The following is a 17240-nucleotide window of genomic DNA, read 5'->3' as shown; positions in this document are numbered from 1 at the left end:
CTGAGGAGTCGGAGGAAGGTTCAACGCTGTCAAAGCACAGGACGTTAGCTGCTGTGGTTAACTGCTGATGCTAATTTTTGCTAGTGAAAAAAAACAGGCTAAAAACTATTAAAAGGAAACGTGAAGTTTAACAGCATTAAAGATAAATGTTTATAGTTTCACATAATATACAGTTATTCACTGGATTATGTTTCTTCAGTTCAGAACTTTGACCTTGAAAAATGTACATTTAAAAACTTTAAATGTTTTTTTTTTTCTGCCTGAAGAGGAATAAAAACACCTGACACTGGAGTGTCATAACTCATGCATGAAAGGGTTAAAGTTACCAGAACAGAACCAACTCTAACACCTAGAGCTGCGGCCCCGATCACACAGAGAGAGTTGTGCAGGTTACAAAATGTGAGGCGCACGGCACTTAAAAATACTGAACACCACTGGTAAAAATCCAGCTGTGATCAGCCGCCGCCGTCATCACAAACACACGCCGCTTCATGTGGCGCTTCAGAGGAAAAGACGTCTCATTTCTCTAAAGACATGTTTCCGCATTTCTTCTCTGCCCATGTCTTACGAGGGCGGAGCTAAGATGTGAGATCAGGTATTGGGATGAACCCAGAGAGAACTGTGAATGGATGAAGCATAAAGAAAGTCTTCCTGACTGAAGTTACGCTGAGCTTCATGTTGGAACCATCTGGAGACACAGACGATAACACAGCAGCAGTGGGCCAGAGGCTAGACAGGAAGTGATGTCACGAGTGAGGTGGGTGGGACTAACAAGTGCACCTGCTGCCTGAGAAAAGTCTGACTGCAGGTTAGAAAGAGTCGAGTCAGCGTCACTGCATCTGATTGTCAGCAGCCACCAGAGTGGAGCATGAGGGCGCGCACACACACACACACACACACACACACACACACACACAGACGGAGTCGTGGGAAGTGCTGCTCTGCGTGTTCTCTGGTGAAAAAGCAGCAGATGTGATGGTCAGCAGCTCGTCTTGTTGAATGTTAATCAGAATCGTGTGATGGTGAGAATTTAAACTGATGTATTCAGTCTCTGCGGCGTTTGTGTCAAAGTTTTGCTGCAGAAAGTGTTGAAACAGGACGAAACCATGCGGCAGGTTTCTGCTTTAAAGGGCACTTCACAGGTTTTCAACCAGCTCTGTATCTAAACAGTGGTGATGGTCTGTGTAAAGCAACAATCCAATCAGAGCCCAGACACCCCTCCTCGGCCCTCATCATCCAGCAGTTTCACTGGCTCTTGGGCTGCTGCTCAAACTACAGGCTGCACTTCCACATTTTCGTATTGCTTGCCACCCATGTCAACACAACGAGTATAGAAGTGGATCAAGAGACAGACCCGCCCCTCTCTCTCTCAAACTCAAACTGAAACCTGATCAAACGGTAAAATGCGGCAGCTCTGATCGAGTGTAAGTCAACATTATGTTGCTGCTCTGCCGCTTTCTCTCCTACTGTGTTTCTTAAAACATATTTTAGTGCTGTGTTTCACTGTAACAGTGAGAGTTCGTGAACAGGAAGTGGGTGTCATACTGTTTCCTGCACAGTGAAAGCAGCTATGATCAAATATAAACCAAGACTCTGCCACTGAGTAGTCTGTCTCTCTCCTCAGATGTTTTCAGAAGCAGGTTTTAACTTCCTGTTTAACTGTTACACCAGAATGTTGTGACATTGTTTTAAACACACGTGTTTGCGTTACATCACTATCCAGTGGTCCAGTGCATTCTGGAAGTTGTAGGTTTTCTCCCTTGAGTAAAAGCATTCTTTTTCTCTGTTGTCTTGTTTTTTTTTCTGTTGTCTCTGTTGTCTCTGTTGCCTCTGTTGTCTGTTGCCTCTGTTGTCTCTGTTGTCTGTTGTCTCTGTTGTCTGTTGTCTCTGTTACTCTGTTGTCTCTGTTGCCTCTGTTGTCTCTGTTGTCTGTTGTCTCTGTTGTCTGTTGTTTCTGTTGTCTGTTGTCTCTGTTGTCTGTTGTCTCTGTTGCCTCTGTTGCCTCTGTTGCCTCTGTTGTCTGTTGTCTCATTGTCTGTTGTCTCTGTTGCCTCTGTTGTCTCTGTTCTCTGTTGCCTCTGTTGTGTCTGTTGTCTCTGTTGTCTGTTGTCTCTGTTGCCTGTGTTGTCGCTGTCGTCTCTGTTGTCTCTGTTGTCTGTTGTCTCTGTTGCCTCTGTTGTCTGTTGTCTCTGTTGTCTCTGTTGCCTCTGTTGTCTGTTGTCTCTGTTGTCTGTTGTCTCTGTTGTCTGTTGTCTCTGTTGCCTCTGTCGTCTCTGTTGTTTCTCTTGTCTGTTGTCTCTGTTGTCTCTGTTGTCTGTTGTCGCTGTTGTCTCTGTTGTCTTATTGTCTGTTGTCTCTGTTGCCTCTGTTGTCTCTGTTCTCTGTTGCCTCTGTTGTCTCTGTTGTCTCTGTTGCCTGTGTTGCCTCTGTTGTCTCCGTTGCCTCTGTTGTCTGTTGTCTCTGTTGTCTCTGTTGCCTCTGTTGTCTCCGTTGCCTCTGTTGTCTCTGTTGTCTCTGTTGTCTCTGTTGTCTATTGTCTCTGTTGTCTCTGTTGTCTCTGTTGTCTGTTGTCTCTGTTGCCTCTGTCGTCTCTGTTGTTTCTGTTGTCTGTTGTCTCTGTTGTCTCTGTTGTTTCTGTTGCCTCTGTTGTCTCTGTTGTCTCTGTTGTTTCTGTTGTCTGTTGTCTCTGTTGTCTCCGTTGCCTCTGTTGTCTGTTGTCTCTGTTGTCTCTGTTGCCTCTGTTGTCTCCGTTGCCTCTGTTGTCTCTGTTGTCTCTGTTGTCTATTGTCTCTGTTGTCTCTGTTGTCTGTTGTCTCATTCTCTGTTGTCTCTGTTGTCTGTTGTCTCTGTTGCCTCTGTCGTCTCTGTTGTTTCTGTTGTCTCTGTTGTCTCTGTTGTTTCTGTTGCCTCTGTTGTTGTCTCTGTTGTCTGTTGCCTCTGTTGTCTCTGGTTCTTCAGCACCAAAGTATCTGCGTCTTCTGCAGAGACAGACCAGTTTGATTAAAGGGCCGTCTCTGCAGCAGTGAAGTTCCTCTTTAACTGGGACAGCTCAGATTTTTTTGAGGTGGGGTTGTTTGAGGTCCTGATGCACAGTCAGCGTGTTTCCTACAGTCGATGTCAGTCGTCACGCCCCCAGTTTGGAGAAGCAAACAGGAAGTTAACTGATGTACTGCTGTGAGCAGGGGACGCAACAAAAGATGTTTAAGACGCCCAAGAAAGAAATCAGTATCAGTTGAAGTGTGCGCACTATGTTGAGAGTGTTTTCACTGCGTCACCTTTCTGTCAGACACTGATTCCAACAGGAAGATGAAGCCGATATGTCGCTCTCGCTGAACACAGGAGCTGCTGCCTCCATCAGTTAGTGTGTTTGTGCCATCTTGTGACTTTGGTGTTTAAAGGGTTTATTCTGATTCACCAACAATACTCTTCGCCTGCCTGATCGTACCACCGCCCCCTGCCATACTGTGAAGTGATCGGTAGAACTGAAACTGATTCAGGCGGCGAGTTAGTGAAACTAGTTTTTGACTGACTGAGGATTGTAAGCCTCTGATTGGTCAAATTAAAAATGATTGACAGTTGCCACGCCCTCTCAGAGTCTCCGGTCCGCAGCGACCCCCTACTCGTTATTTTCTGTCCACGTATTGGTCCAATAACGGTGGCCTGGCTGCAGACGGGGAACACAAAGAGACAACAGAGTCAGAAGACGATACAACAGCTTCAAAAATAAAAATAATGCAGGCTGGGAGCAGCGAGCTAACGTTAGCATTAGCAAAACCACCTCCTGGTTCATGTCGTTCACCTGCTACAGTACACCGACTCGTGACTGGTCCGTGAGGCTGTGGTTGTTTTTTATATGGTGGAACACGGTGACTTCAGGAATGAACCCTGCAGCCTGTAGGGGGCAGCAACAACACTCAGTGCTGTTAAAATGCTAATATGATGATGTTGTTGTTTTGTCACAGCTCCTGCAGCTGTTATCAGCTGATTATAAATCACAGGGCAGTAAAGTGTCTGTCTCTCAGGTCAGAGTTCAGAGTCACAGCGATAACACACTTTATGACTTCAGCTCTCAGAGTTTGTTTATGAGACGTTACCTGAGAGGAGATGTGCTCCTGAGGATTCAAACACACGAGCAACACCGACAGCAGCAGGTAGAAAGTGAAACATGACAGTACCTGGGTCTTAACGTCTTATTTATGGAAGCATCACTACATCTGAAGAAACGTTTCCTGTTTATCACTGGAGCACTGACCTCGTTGTGTTTCAACCAACAACATTAAAGGAACAACGATTTAGAAGTGGCGGATTACATCCAGCTGAAACTTCTCCTGGAGGTCTTCCTCCAAAATGTTTCATCATTATTCAACTTTTTTTCCTCAAAATATTCTGATTTTTTTTCTTATTCTCTACGATGCTTGACGTTACCCGACTTTTTTTTTTTAAATTATGAATTTATCGTCTCGAAATATTACAACTCATTTTCTGTAAAATGTCATTAATCAGCTTTTTTCCTTAAAATGTTACAACTTTGTGTTCGTCGTTTGTTGCCTCAAAATATACCAAGCTATTTTTCTCTAAAATGTTTTGACATTATTTCCTCAAAATATTTAATATTTTGTCTTAGACTATTACGTTTCCTCTGTAATTCAATTTAATTCAATTCAGTTTGACTGATAAAGCCTAATATCAAAAGACAGATATGTCTCTGTCCTCACAGCTGATCAGGAGACACTGAGGACAGATCTGTCTTCATGACGGACAGATGGACAGTAGATGTTGTGTGCACACAACAGATTAACAGATATGACAAAATGTTACATAGAGGGAATGCTTTTTATTACTCGACTTTCTTCCTCTAAAATCTTACCTGACCCATCTTATTACAAATATTGAGACTATCTTTAATTATCACTTCTTCTGTCTAAATTGTTCAACTTAACTCGACTTTTGTTTCCCAAAATACCAAAACTTTGTCCATGTGCCAAGTGTGTAGGAGAACTATAGTGTGACATGCATGTGTCTGTGTAGAGTCAGTGTTTAGTTTGTCCGTTCTGGGCTACTGTAGAAACATGGCGGTGCAACATGGTGATCTCTGTGGACGAGGACCTGCTCCCTGTGGAGATATAAACGTCTCACTCTGAGGGAACAAGAACAGTTCTTATTTTCAGCTGATCGTACACCAAAGAAAACACAACCATGATATCATATTTCATAGAAATCTGACACACTTAAGTTCTGGCTGCAGACAGAGGCAGGTTCTGTTTCACTAAGAATTTAAGTAGAAGTTTTTTGCATCATGTTTTAGTCTGAGGCCTTTCTGTTTCATGGGGGCTCAGGTGAGGGGAATACAGGTGATTAGGTAGAAGAACTAAGGAGGAGCAGGGAAGGAGTGATGAGGATGATGAAGGTGGACAGATGAGGGAACACAATCCTGTCAATAATAAACCGATCCAGTAACAACAAAGACAGACTCACTGCTACAGGTGTTACAGACACACGTCAGACTGCGACAGTGTCTCCTTTAGACACAGAGATGTAGCTGCTGTTTCATATGTTACACAGTGACGAGTGTGGTTTTCACCTCCTGAAATGAAGCACAAAGCAGCACCCGTTCCCAACCTGGGGGTCCTGACCCCTGTGAGGGGGTCACCACAGATTCACCAGGGGTCATGAGGCCTTTTTGATTCTAAGTTACGTAAGAAAACTTTATTTCTCTGAAGATAACTTAATGAGTATACATTCATGTCACTGGTGTTCTCTTGTTTACAAAGCTGTTCTTGACCCACCTCCAGTGTATTTATGTGCGTAAATGACTCAAGTTTTCATTGTCTGTGCCGCGGGTACATACAGAGTTTGGTAACTGTGCAGCTCCTTATCTGTGGAACCTTCTGCAGAACGACTGAAAGTTGCTGCGCTGCAGGAATACTGTGCACAATATGACACGGTGCATCTCAGCTGGTGTGTAGTTAGTCATGTGTACGTTTTGTCTTTTCTCTGTAGCAACCCTATTTTGTGTTTTATATGAATGACAGTGACAGGGCTAACTGTTAGCAGCGAGCTAATGTTACTCAGCATTTATTAACAGGTTCAACAACAGAGTCGAGCGGTTTGGGTGTCGGTGTGGGACCGTTGGGACGGCTTAACAGCTCGGTGTTGGAATTTAGGCGCCGCTGCTGCTCCTGGCAAACTCTCCAGGAGGAGGTCAGCTCACAGAGACGGTCCCTGAGCGTTGCTTTGAACGCAACGTGCATTGCAATTTAAAAAAAAGCTGCTGTGAAATCAGACGTTTCAGCTCGCAACAACCTTAAAAACTGCCGGTGAACTCCTGGAGAGACTGGACAGTGAACGCAGCCTCAGTTTGAGGTTTCTCTCTGATCTAATCTGAACACATTTATTTACAACATGAAAACAACACAATCACACACAGATGCCCGAGCTGCTGTCTAATGATTCACCTCCACAAAACACCATAAACTGCTGCTATCAGCCCTCAATCTGACCTGAGAACAGCCGTGTGTGTGTGTGTGTGTGTGTGTGTGTGTGTGTGTGTGTGTGTGTGTGTGTGTGTGTGCGCGTGTCAGCGGACTGCATCCTGTGTTTGGGTTTCTACTTTGAATCTACTATGATCTGTTTTAATCTGTCTGTTGTCCAACAATAGTCCGAAGGAGGGAAACAGAATGAAACAGATCATAAAGGAGCAGCTGTAGCAGACGATGCAGCAGAGCCCTGTTGAGTATGTCATGAAGTGAGATTAAAGTTGTATCATAAAGTATCTTGAAACATAATTTTATCGGCTATAGAAACTGTTGTGTCGCTCAGATCAACAAACTGAAACTATGGCTGATATTAATATTTTCATTTCTTGTAAAAGTTTAGAAATTCTCTCATATTAATTCTAAATACTAAATATTCATTGTGTGTATTTAAAGTGAATATTATCTAATGGTTGCGTTTTCTTCAGTCAGCTGAAAATAATTGTTCAATAATTGTTCCCTCAGAATGAGTCGTTATAGCTACACAGGGAGCACGGCCTCGTCTGCAGAGATCACCATGTTGCAGACGGACGAACCAAACACTGGCCCCTGAGAGGGACATTCATGTTTTGTGTGTTTTTATGGCGTTGTGTTGTTGTGTTGGCCGCCAGGCGCCGAACAGCATCAGAGAAACTGTTTTTTACATCTCCGGGGTGTCGTTTATAAACCCTGCGTAGGATCCATACTACGAATATACGTACGGACAAAAGACAAAAATGTTGTGCGCCAAAAAATATTCAACAATCTCTACAATCAGGCGTCCACCTCGCCATCTGCAGCGCCACTCTCCTGTCTCCAAAATGTTCACGAGCATGGGTCAAAGTCTCTCCCATCACGTCTGTTTCTATAGATCACAACTTTTGCGTGGGAAGTGGCGTGCTCCTCTTTCAGGCCTCGTTTTGTGTGTACGCAGTGTTTATAAATGAAACTTCAGCTCCTCAACAATCAACACTAACCAGGAGATGCTTCAGATGGTTGTAATCTGTAATCTGTAATCTGTAATCCTCACTGACAGACGCCACTGAATCCCACACTGCTTCTGTAGTTTTTGTATCAGATTTATATTAATCAAAAAACATCTTTAAAATCAGAGAAAATCTCACTATGAACTGAATAAAATAAACGTGGTGCAGTAGAGGTGGATGTGAAATGTCCTCACCAAAGATAAAACCAAACCTACGCTGTTTTTCATCTCCACATCTCGGCCTGTGATCACCTGAAGCTCAGCACAGGGAAAATATCAGGGACAAATGCTCCATTTTAACAACTCCTGGCTAACTCCATCACTCCGACCTCGTCACATGTTGGTGTTTGGGTCATGGACGCCGTGAATTGAAAAACACGTGGGTTTAGGAAAAAGAACAGGGTTTGGCTTTAGACGAGATGTGAACACCGCTCTCTCGGGTGAAAGTCAGTGTTTTGTTGGACCCATCCACCCCTCCCACCTGCCACACTCATACTTTCATCCTCCCCCTGACGCTGCCTATACCAACGTTAAAGGATGCCTTTTTTCATTGGTTTCTGATGCAGCAAGTTACCTAAGCATTGGATTTCGTCGACTTGAGATTGAGACCGTGCTCTATGAACTGAACTGTATTTTGTGCTGTTCACCTGCCCTGCTTTGTACCTGCTGAGCTGTCACAGTGATCGTCATTACAAACTCTTCCTGGTTGTCCGTGTGCTGCAGCTGGGTCCAAACCCCAGCCGTTACACTCCCGGTGTGGTGTGACGTTGTGTGGAGGGTGGAAAAAAACTGTGTTTCAACCTGAACACGGTGCAGACGGACCGGTATTGATAACACAGTTACGCCTGGATTCCACTGGGTGTCGCTGCGGCACGTTTTCAGCTGGGATGAGTCTGCTGGAGCTGGTCACGGCCACTTAAGACGATGCTTGCAATTCCACTAGACGCACTGCGGCTGTGCCCGCGCCCGGTGGAATCCATGCGTCACTGTTCTTACTTGATGCAGTCAGCGCTGATACCTGAAAATGAACTAAATAGGTTTTATTTCTATGTTTAAAAAAAGTGAAACAACTCTGGAGGCGGTGGGCAGTAATGTGTCTCAGACAGATATTAAGAACTAGGCTTTTATTTTGTTTCATTTTATGACACAACACTGTGCAGATTCTTGATTCCTATAATAGCACCAGCTGAAGTGGAGCTGCTGTCTGCAGACCTGCGCACTCTGCACTACCACTGACTGATGCATCATGCCAACATGGCGAAAATATACGGAAAGCTTTGGGAGGAGAAAGTGTGGCTGACCTGAAGCCTCGGATCACACCTGTTCATGTGTGTGTGCGTGTGCAGTAAGTAGGTCACTGAAAGCTGATCTCAGACCCCCTCAGGAGACATTTTTGTGATGACAGTTTGCTCTGTGATGACCTCACTGGAGGTCAGAGGTCACAGTGAGGATTGGTCTGGTCTGTAACCGTAGAAACTGGGTCAGAATCTGAACTAATCAGGAACACAGTTTGTTGTTAGCTGCTGTGCTAACCAGGTGATAGCTGTGTGTCTCGTGGTAGAACCACAGAGAAATGTGTGGATTGTGCATTGTCATGGTTTGGTACTTTGAGAGCTGCGTCACACTTGCGGTGTCTGGAGGTTAAGATGACTCCCATAGCACAAAGACTGAGGGTGACACATGGCCTGATGATTCTGGGGCAAACCGTATAAAGCCGAGCAGATGTGATGTTTCTGTAAGTTTTTGATGTGACCTTGTACATGCCGACATACTGCGCCATGATATTCTCTGATTTCACGTGTGCCGTAATCACGACTGAAGCTGATCGAGTGTATTCTGTGATTCTTCAGAGACTGACCTGAAGTTTTCAACATCAGTAACCATTTAGCCTCAGTGACTTCACACGTGACAGGAGGGGATCCCGCAGTTGTAAACAACTACAGGCCGATCTCTGAATTATGTGTTTTAGCTAAAGTGCTTGAAAAGCTTGTAACAATGAAAAAAATACCGAAACACAAACGACATTTTGTCATCAGTCAGGCTTTAGAAAAATAAAGCACAGCACAACAACCACTGCTACTAAAGTGGTGAATAATAATAATAACAACAACTTTAATTTATAATGACATCACTGAGGTGTTGGACTGTAACAAATACTGTGCGACTGTCTCCCTTGATTTGACCACGTCTCCCTGGTGGACAGACCCTATACCATGGGTTTATCTGAGGATGCTGTTGGTTGCTTCACAAATTACATGTCAGGTAGAACAGACTGAGTCCAGTTTGCTGGGTCTTCCTCTTCCTTCCTCCCTGTATCGAAAGGCGTGCCCCAGGGCTGCATACTGGGTCCGCTGCTGTTCTCTATATGTAAATAATCTTTGTAAGAACAGATCAAATGCTGCCACACTCATCTGTTGCTCCTCCCCCTCAGTAGTCCAAACTCTTGAATCCCTGTGGTGTCTTTCAGTCCCATTTAATTCAACTTAAGCTTGTTTTAAGTGCAGTCCAATCCAAAGCCATCTAATCTTCCAAATCTTAACTGCTCCAGGAGTTGAGATTGGTTGAAATGGATATATACGTATGAAGTATGAAGGTATTATGATGGATCAGAACACGTTGAAAACCTTGTTTCCACGCTGAAACTGAAAGTTTCTTCCTCAGGAGTAAATCCTGTTTCTCCCTTTATTGAACTACGGTGATCTGCTTTACATGAATGCACCTGACCAGTGCCTAAAGAAATTAAACACTGTACATCACTGTGCTGTACGTGTCATTACTGGCTGTGGAAACCTTGTTCTTCAACGTTCACTGAATGATGTCGCTAAATGGCCTCGCCTGTCTGTTTGAGGACTTTCTCATTGGTTGTTTTTGTGTTTAAATCTCTGCCTGGGCTGGTTCCTTCTTATCTGCATACATACATGTGTAAAAATCAAAACCAATATGGCTGCCCCTTCTTCCTGGAATAACTTACAGAAGGATCTGAAAGCGTCGGAGCTGATTACTATAGAAGTGAATTCAAGTCAGTTAAAAAGGATGGAGGGGGTGTGTTGTTGTCAAAGGGACTGCTACTCAAATTCTCACTGACATCGTTCACATGTTTATGTGTTTACTTGTTGTTTTGTGTTGCTTGCTGCCACTCACTGTGTTAGTGCATGTGAATGTTTAACTGAACAGCAGGTGGCGCCTTGTATGGTAGCAGTGTGACATGTAGTGTTTGGAGGACCAGAAATAAGCTTTTCAAATTTATTATTATTATTATTATTACTATTATTATTTGCTTTGACGACATATTTTCAATATGTTTATCAGTTATTATGTTTGTTGACCCCTAACCTTTCAGCTTAGGTCATACAGATTTCAGGAACATGAAGCATTTCAAGATGCTCCAAGACATGACATCACAAGGTCAGAGATCAGAGGTCGTCGTCAGGACATCAATAATAACAACAGGAAGTTTTGACTTTAACATGATGATAGATTAATATTTTAACACCTGTGTCACTCGTACATTACAGTCAGTCTGAGTCTGTGTCCGTCAGACCAGAAACAGCCAAGGAGTCAATGTTGGACACAAACACGCCACCTACAGGCTGCCGACACGCTACTGCAGCCAGCCTTCAGTCATACTGGCAGTGTAACCTAACACACACACACACACACACACACACCAAACAGAGTGTAAAAGAACAGTAAGCGAGGCTGATAAGGAGGGAGGGAGTTAGGAGGGAGGAGGGAGTTAGGAGGGAGGAGGTAAAAGAGAGAGGAAAGTGACAGAAGTGTGTCAGAGACTAACAGGAGTGTGAGCCAGCAGCGAACACACTGATTGGATCATTGATTTCTGGAAACTGAGGAGTAGAAGGTACAGTGTGTGTGTGTGTGTTAGTTTAGCTCTTACTTCTTTTATTCTGGTCCACTTTGACTTTTCTGTTTCCTCCTCAAGGTGATCTAATAATGAGCTGATTTCATATTAAGTGGATTTTCATGACATGCTGATCTTATAAGTAATTGATTTTGTAATTTTGTAATTTGTTTGATTTGCTGATTTCCATATGACATAACGACCCTCTCACCTGCATATGTCATCACCCCTGGCCGTGCAGTTCAGAGGATGAGATCAGGGCATGCTGACAAACGTCTTTGCAACTTTTCTTGCTGACTGCGACCCGTGTTAGTGCGGGGACACGTGCTGCGTTGTTGACCGCCTGGAACATGCAAGGTTGGGCGCTACTTTGGTGCCCACTCTGTTCCAACTTTCAAGGCTGCAAAGGCAGGTTGCGTCTGAGGTTGCTAAGTGACAAGCACTGTATCACAGGGTGTAGTGGCCATTTTTACTAAGGTCCAAGTCGCTACTGTCGGCCACTTAATCTGCAGTTAGTTGTTTTAGTTCTGACTCGTGTCCAATTAATTCACTCCACTCTTCTTGAGAAACCCAGTGTTACTCACAAGTAGTCCACAAGAGACAGGGAAAACGTTGATGTCGCTTTATTTGAAGACGCACAAAAAACCCCCGGTCCAATACCAGTATAAAGCAGTCCAAAACTGTACATGTTGTCACCTGCTATCTGTACACGCTACTATACACGTTATGCATGTTATACACGGTCAAAAACTTATTTCAATCCACGCTTATGCAGATTCCTCTACATCCTAGCTGCACACATGTTGTCCTCACTGCGCACGTGTGGCAAATTGCCCTAAAGCCCAATCAACTGTTGTAAAACAACAAAACAATACACTTTCCTGCATTTAGCATCTGAACACAAAAACTGCAAACCTTTACTTATAAATCTTAAAATACACAAAACCTGTCCATATACTGTTGTTTAACTGTTGCATGTACTTAAATATAGGCAGAACATATTGCATATACTTGAAAACAGAAACACTATATCAAATATCATTTTACTCTTTAGTGTCAGATCAAATATACGAACACACCCGGAGCCTACTAACCAGGAATCCTGAGTTTGGAGCTGATCTGTCAGGCGTTGTTTTTCAGGTGTAATAGGACTAAAATATTGTTTGTTGGAGAGGTCGTACGGCTGAGTAGCTCTGAATTAATGATAATAATAATAATAATAATAATAATAAATTTAACTTATAAAGCACTTTTCATTTATTTTCAAAAGGTAGATCATTAAAACATTATGAAAACACATTCAAAGAGTCCTAGGCCGAGTCACAAGCTTCTTTAAAAAGGAGAGTCTTTAAGCCTCTCTTAAAGGCATCCACTGTCTGTGGGGCTCTGAGGTGGCCGGGGAGAGAGTTCCAGAGACGAGGGACAGACGAGACGAGCAGAACAAAAGGCACGGTCTCCCATAGTGTAGAGCTTGGTTCTGGGGAGGTGGAGAAGGTATTGGTTTTGGGAGCGTAGATTCCGGGTTGTAGCTTGCTGGGTGAGTAATTCATTGAGATAATCCAGGGCATTTCCATGGATACAGTGATGGGTGATGAGAGCAAGTAGCTGATTCTGGTGGAGATGGAGAGCCAGTGAAGGGTGCGGAGTACGGGTGTGATGTGTTTGTGTTTTATGACTTTCAGGAGGATCCTAGCAGCACTGTTATGAATAAGTTGTAATTTTTGCAGACTTTTGCCAGGAATTCCCATTAGAAGGGCGCTGCAGTTATCGAGCCTGGAGGAGACAAAGGCATGGACTAGTTTCTCTGCATCGGAGAGGCTGAGAGAGGGATGGAGTTTAGCGATGTTCTTAAGGTGAAAAAGCAGGATTTACACAGATATTTAATGTGATTCTCAAATGTTAGGTGAGGGTCCAGTCTCACGCCAAGGTCGGTAACTGTAGATGAAAGGGGGATGTCCTGACCAGAGAAGGTGATGGTGCCTATAGAAGATGACTGGACCTGATGAGGGGTGCCAATAAGTATGGCTTCGGATTTGGAACAGTTGAGTTGGAGGGAGTTACGACTCATCCATGCCTTTATCTCCTCTAGGCAGTTGGTGAGTGTGGACAGAGGTGAAGATGAAGATGGTAGAGCAGTTGAAGGGGTTGGGTCAGTCCTGAGATACAGCTGAGTGTCATCGGCGTAGGAGTTGAAAGAAATTCCACACTGTCTGATGACACGGCCAAGGGAGAGCATGTATATAATGAATAGAAGTGGGCCAAGGACAGATCCTTGAGGGACACCGCATGTAATGGGGAGGGTTTGGGACCTTGCAGTTTCCAAGCTGACGAACTGTGTCCTCCCAGCGAGGTAAGAAGTGAACCAGTCCAAGGCGGAGTTTGAGAGTCCAATATCATCATGGAGCCATTTGAGGAGGATGAGGGTAATGATCAGTTTCTCATCCTTCTTTATCACAATACTTACGGTAAAAAAGGAGGATATGTTTGGGTGTTCACACGTCATATGACGTGCAGTGCCCGTGGCTGCGTTCCAGAGGTCAAACTTTGTTCACCTCAGGACTCAGCTGTCGCGCTCTAAAAAACAGGTACTTGGGAATGCTTGCATGACGTGACGTTGCCTTCTGCAGCAGTCCACGTCTGTGTTTTGGTACAGGTGGTTTGTACATCTGATGCAAACTGTACCTGGGTACGGTACACAGTAGTTACAGTTAAACACACTGATGTTGTGGTTCAGTGTACTCTGGTCCGAGCTGTGGTTCGTGATGTAAACGCCCCCTGAAGCTCATTTAAAGACACTGATTACGCTCATGAGCCTGAACACATTCAGTGGATTCAGTGCTGATACACATGGTGCAGCATGTCAGGTGTGTCTGAGGGTTTTCATCATCATCATCATCATCATCATCAGAGATCAGAGATCAGAGCTGATTCAGGAACACATGAAGGAGGCTGAAGCTTTGTGTGTCGTCATGGAAGCAAACAAATCCTGAGTCTGAAGCAGGTTTTTCGTTTTAGTTGAGTTGTGTTGTGCTTGTGTGACTCAGCTGTGACATCATCATCACACACACACACACACACACACACACACACACACACACACACACACACACACACCAGACAACCTTGGAAAACGACCTCTGACAAACCCCGCACACACTAAGACCTGTTTTTATGCGTACAGATATCTGAGTGGAAACGCTGAACACGTTTCCTGTGAGGTGTAAGAGTGTCTGCGTGGGTTAAATCAGATGCAGACTGTGAATAAATGATGAGCTGAAAACATGATGAGGGGACTGTAGAAACATTTCCAACATGTTCTTCATGGATCGAGCTTTGACTCTTTGAATCACCTCTTCTTCCTCTTGTTCTGCACCGACCAGCTGCCTCTGTGTATTTTACTCATATTCACTCAACAGGAGTGGATGCAGACAAGACTTGAGTCATATTTTAGTTTCATCAGTTCCTGGAAATTTTGTTAAAATCTGAGCTACTCTTGGATGAAACTTTTGAAATGTAAATAACTAAAACTGACAAAGCATCCTTTAGGACACACATTCAAGGATAAATGTTGGCATGGTGCGTTTCTGCCAACCACGGATATATTACATTTTAATGTAGCATGGTAGCACTAAAGCTGCTGAAAATGCCATGATGGGTTGCTCAAAAACACCCATGTCTGGAGGCACAAATGCCACTGAAAATGCAGTGACGGGTGACTAATGAACAGCCATGTGTAGTGGCACAAACACAGGTGGAGATGCAGCAATAGGTCACTAATGAACACCCATTTGGTTGCACAAATGCCACTGGAAAAACAGTGACAGGTCACCTATAAACACCTATGCTTGGTGGCACCAATGTCACTGGAAACGCAGAAATGGATTGCCAATAAACACCCATGTGTGGTGGCACAAATGCTACTTAAAGCACAGTGATGGCTCACTAACAATCACCAATTTTTGGCGGCACAAACGCCTCTGGAAACAAAGATGGGTTGCTTAAAAATTCAGGAGCTTCAGACTGAGTTTTAAAAAAGGAAAAACTCGACTGTGAAACTCAGAGCGAGAAAATGTTCAGAATGTCAAAGAAGCTAAAAGAGACACAAAGCTGTGTGTGTGTGTGTGTGTGTGTGTGTGTGTGTGCACGAATGTGTGTGGGCGGACACACATCCAGATCTGAGCCGTCAGGTTCCCATGGCAACCAGAAGCCTTCAGACTCATGAGTGATTCTCAGACTGATGATGCTGGGTGAATGAATCCCTCGACGCTGCCTCACAGGAGGGCTGTGTGACCTCTGACCTCTGAGCGTGCTGAGGCGGAGGGTGATTTAGAGACACAGTGACTTCAGTGATGTCGTCGTCTCAGCAGATGTCTTGACGTGATAACGGCTGCCTCTGTGTTTACCCTCCAAACAGCAGAGGAGGCTCCAGCTCAGCACTTCTGAACCTTTCCGCTGCAGTCTGCACTTTGGACACATTTAATCTTTTGCATCTAAACTTTTAATCTGAGCATTGACACTTGGTGGCCACTTTATTAGGTACGCCTGTCCAGTCTAAGGCAGTCCAGTTTAACTCTGCCTTTATGAAGCTCATAATGTAAAACTGTGTACACTACAGGCATCATAAAGTCACCATCATATAAAGAACACAGGCGTACCTAATAAAGTGGACATGTTGAAGCTTTTCATTTTATAATTTTTCATTTCACAACATCATTTTCCTTTCTCATATTTAGTTATGGCCTGATTATCTTTATGAGGAATTGATGCTGCCAAAATCTAAATTAAATAAAAAAACAACTGAACAACAAATGAATATGACATTACCAAATTAAATATTGAAAATAAATGAAAGCATGATTTATTATTTAATTAATACTGAAGTTTCTACTGGAGTTTCCCTTCCCTCCATTCATTATTTAATTGATTTATTTTTTTAGAATTATTAATTTATTTATTTTTGCGTTTATTTCATTTTTATTCATTTAAAATATATTTTTAAATGTATGTATTTATTTATTTCTATATCGTATTTGTTTTTGCATTTATTTTGTAATTAACTGAATGTTTATGTTTTTAATTATTTTTTTAATTCATTTTGAAAGTATTTATTGATCCATTTATTAATTCAGTCATTCTTTACATTAATTTATTCATGCACTTATTTAAATTATTTAAATTAATTTTAAATGTATTATTAAAGTAATGTTTTTCTTTCTTTATTTCTGTATTGTATTTTTTCCCACTTCTTTATGTACTTGCTCCTGACATCTTCTGTCCTCCACATATTTGGAGTACTAAACATGATAATTATCAAGGTGTCCTGCAGTTTGTGACAGTCAGGAATTTATCTGAGAGCAGGACCGACAGGAAACACACAGCCTGCTGCATTTTGTATGATATTAATTAAATGCTGTGTGTGTGTCTGTAGGACCTGAGTGTGTTTGCGATGCCCTTCCTGGAGGGAGATCCTGTCCGAGCGGACAAAGACAGCAGCAGGAAGGTAAAACAGTTCTTCTCCAGATGTTGAAATGATGTTGAAATAATTAAACTGGAGGATGAAGTGATTTTTTTTACGTGGATAATTCAGCTCCTCAACAATCAACACTGACAGACTTTTAACCAGGAGAAGTTCCAGCTGGTTGTAATCTGTAATCTGTAATCTGTAATCTGTAATCCTCACTGATAAACACCTCTGAATCCTCCTGAACCTGACACACTGGACCTTTGACTCAAAATCTTTATGAATCCAGCTGACTGGACCCACACAGACTCACCTGGTCTTTGTTCCCTGAAACATCAGCTGTGTAGAGGTCGGGGACATTAACGAGAACTAAAAAGTGATTTTGGACCAATTTAACGAGTAAAAACAAACTTCAAACAAAAC

The 17240-nt window shown here is 43.2% G+C and overlaps 1 protein-coding gene across 2 annotated transcripts in view; it reads left to right on the top strand.

Annotated features, from left to right (window-relative positions):
- The window catches only part of LOC125881969 (5'-AMP-activated protein kinase subunit gamma-2-like), a 54630-nt gene that overhangs the window by 1234 nt on the left and 36156 nt on the right, over positions 1–17240 (top strand). The window contains exon 2 of one of the 2 annotated variants that reach the window (XM_049565496.1): positions 16785–16856. The exons of the other annotated variant lie outside the window; for it this stretch is intronic. Within the exon in view, the coding sequence (XP_049421453.1) occupies positions 16785–16856 (72 nt within the window). The remainder of the gene's footprint in view (positions 1–16784; positions 16857–17240) is intronic. 2 annotated transcript variants of the gene reach the window in all.

This window comes from Epinephelus fuscoguttatus, linkage group LG21 (assembly GCF_011397635.1).
Source record: "Epinephelus fuscoguttatus linkage group LG21, E.fuscoguttatus.final_Chr_v1".
In the NCBI taxonomy this organism is placed as follows: domain Eukaryota; kingdom Metazoa; phylum Chordata; class Actinopteri; order Perciformes; family Serranidae; genus Epinephelus; species Epinephelus fuscoguttatus.
The sequence above is the reverse complement of the archived record's forward strand: the minus strand, read 5'-3'. Positions and strand labels throughout refer to the sequence as shown.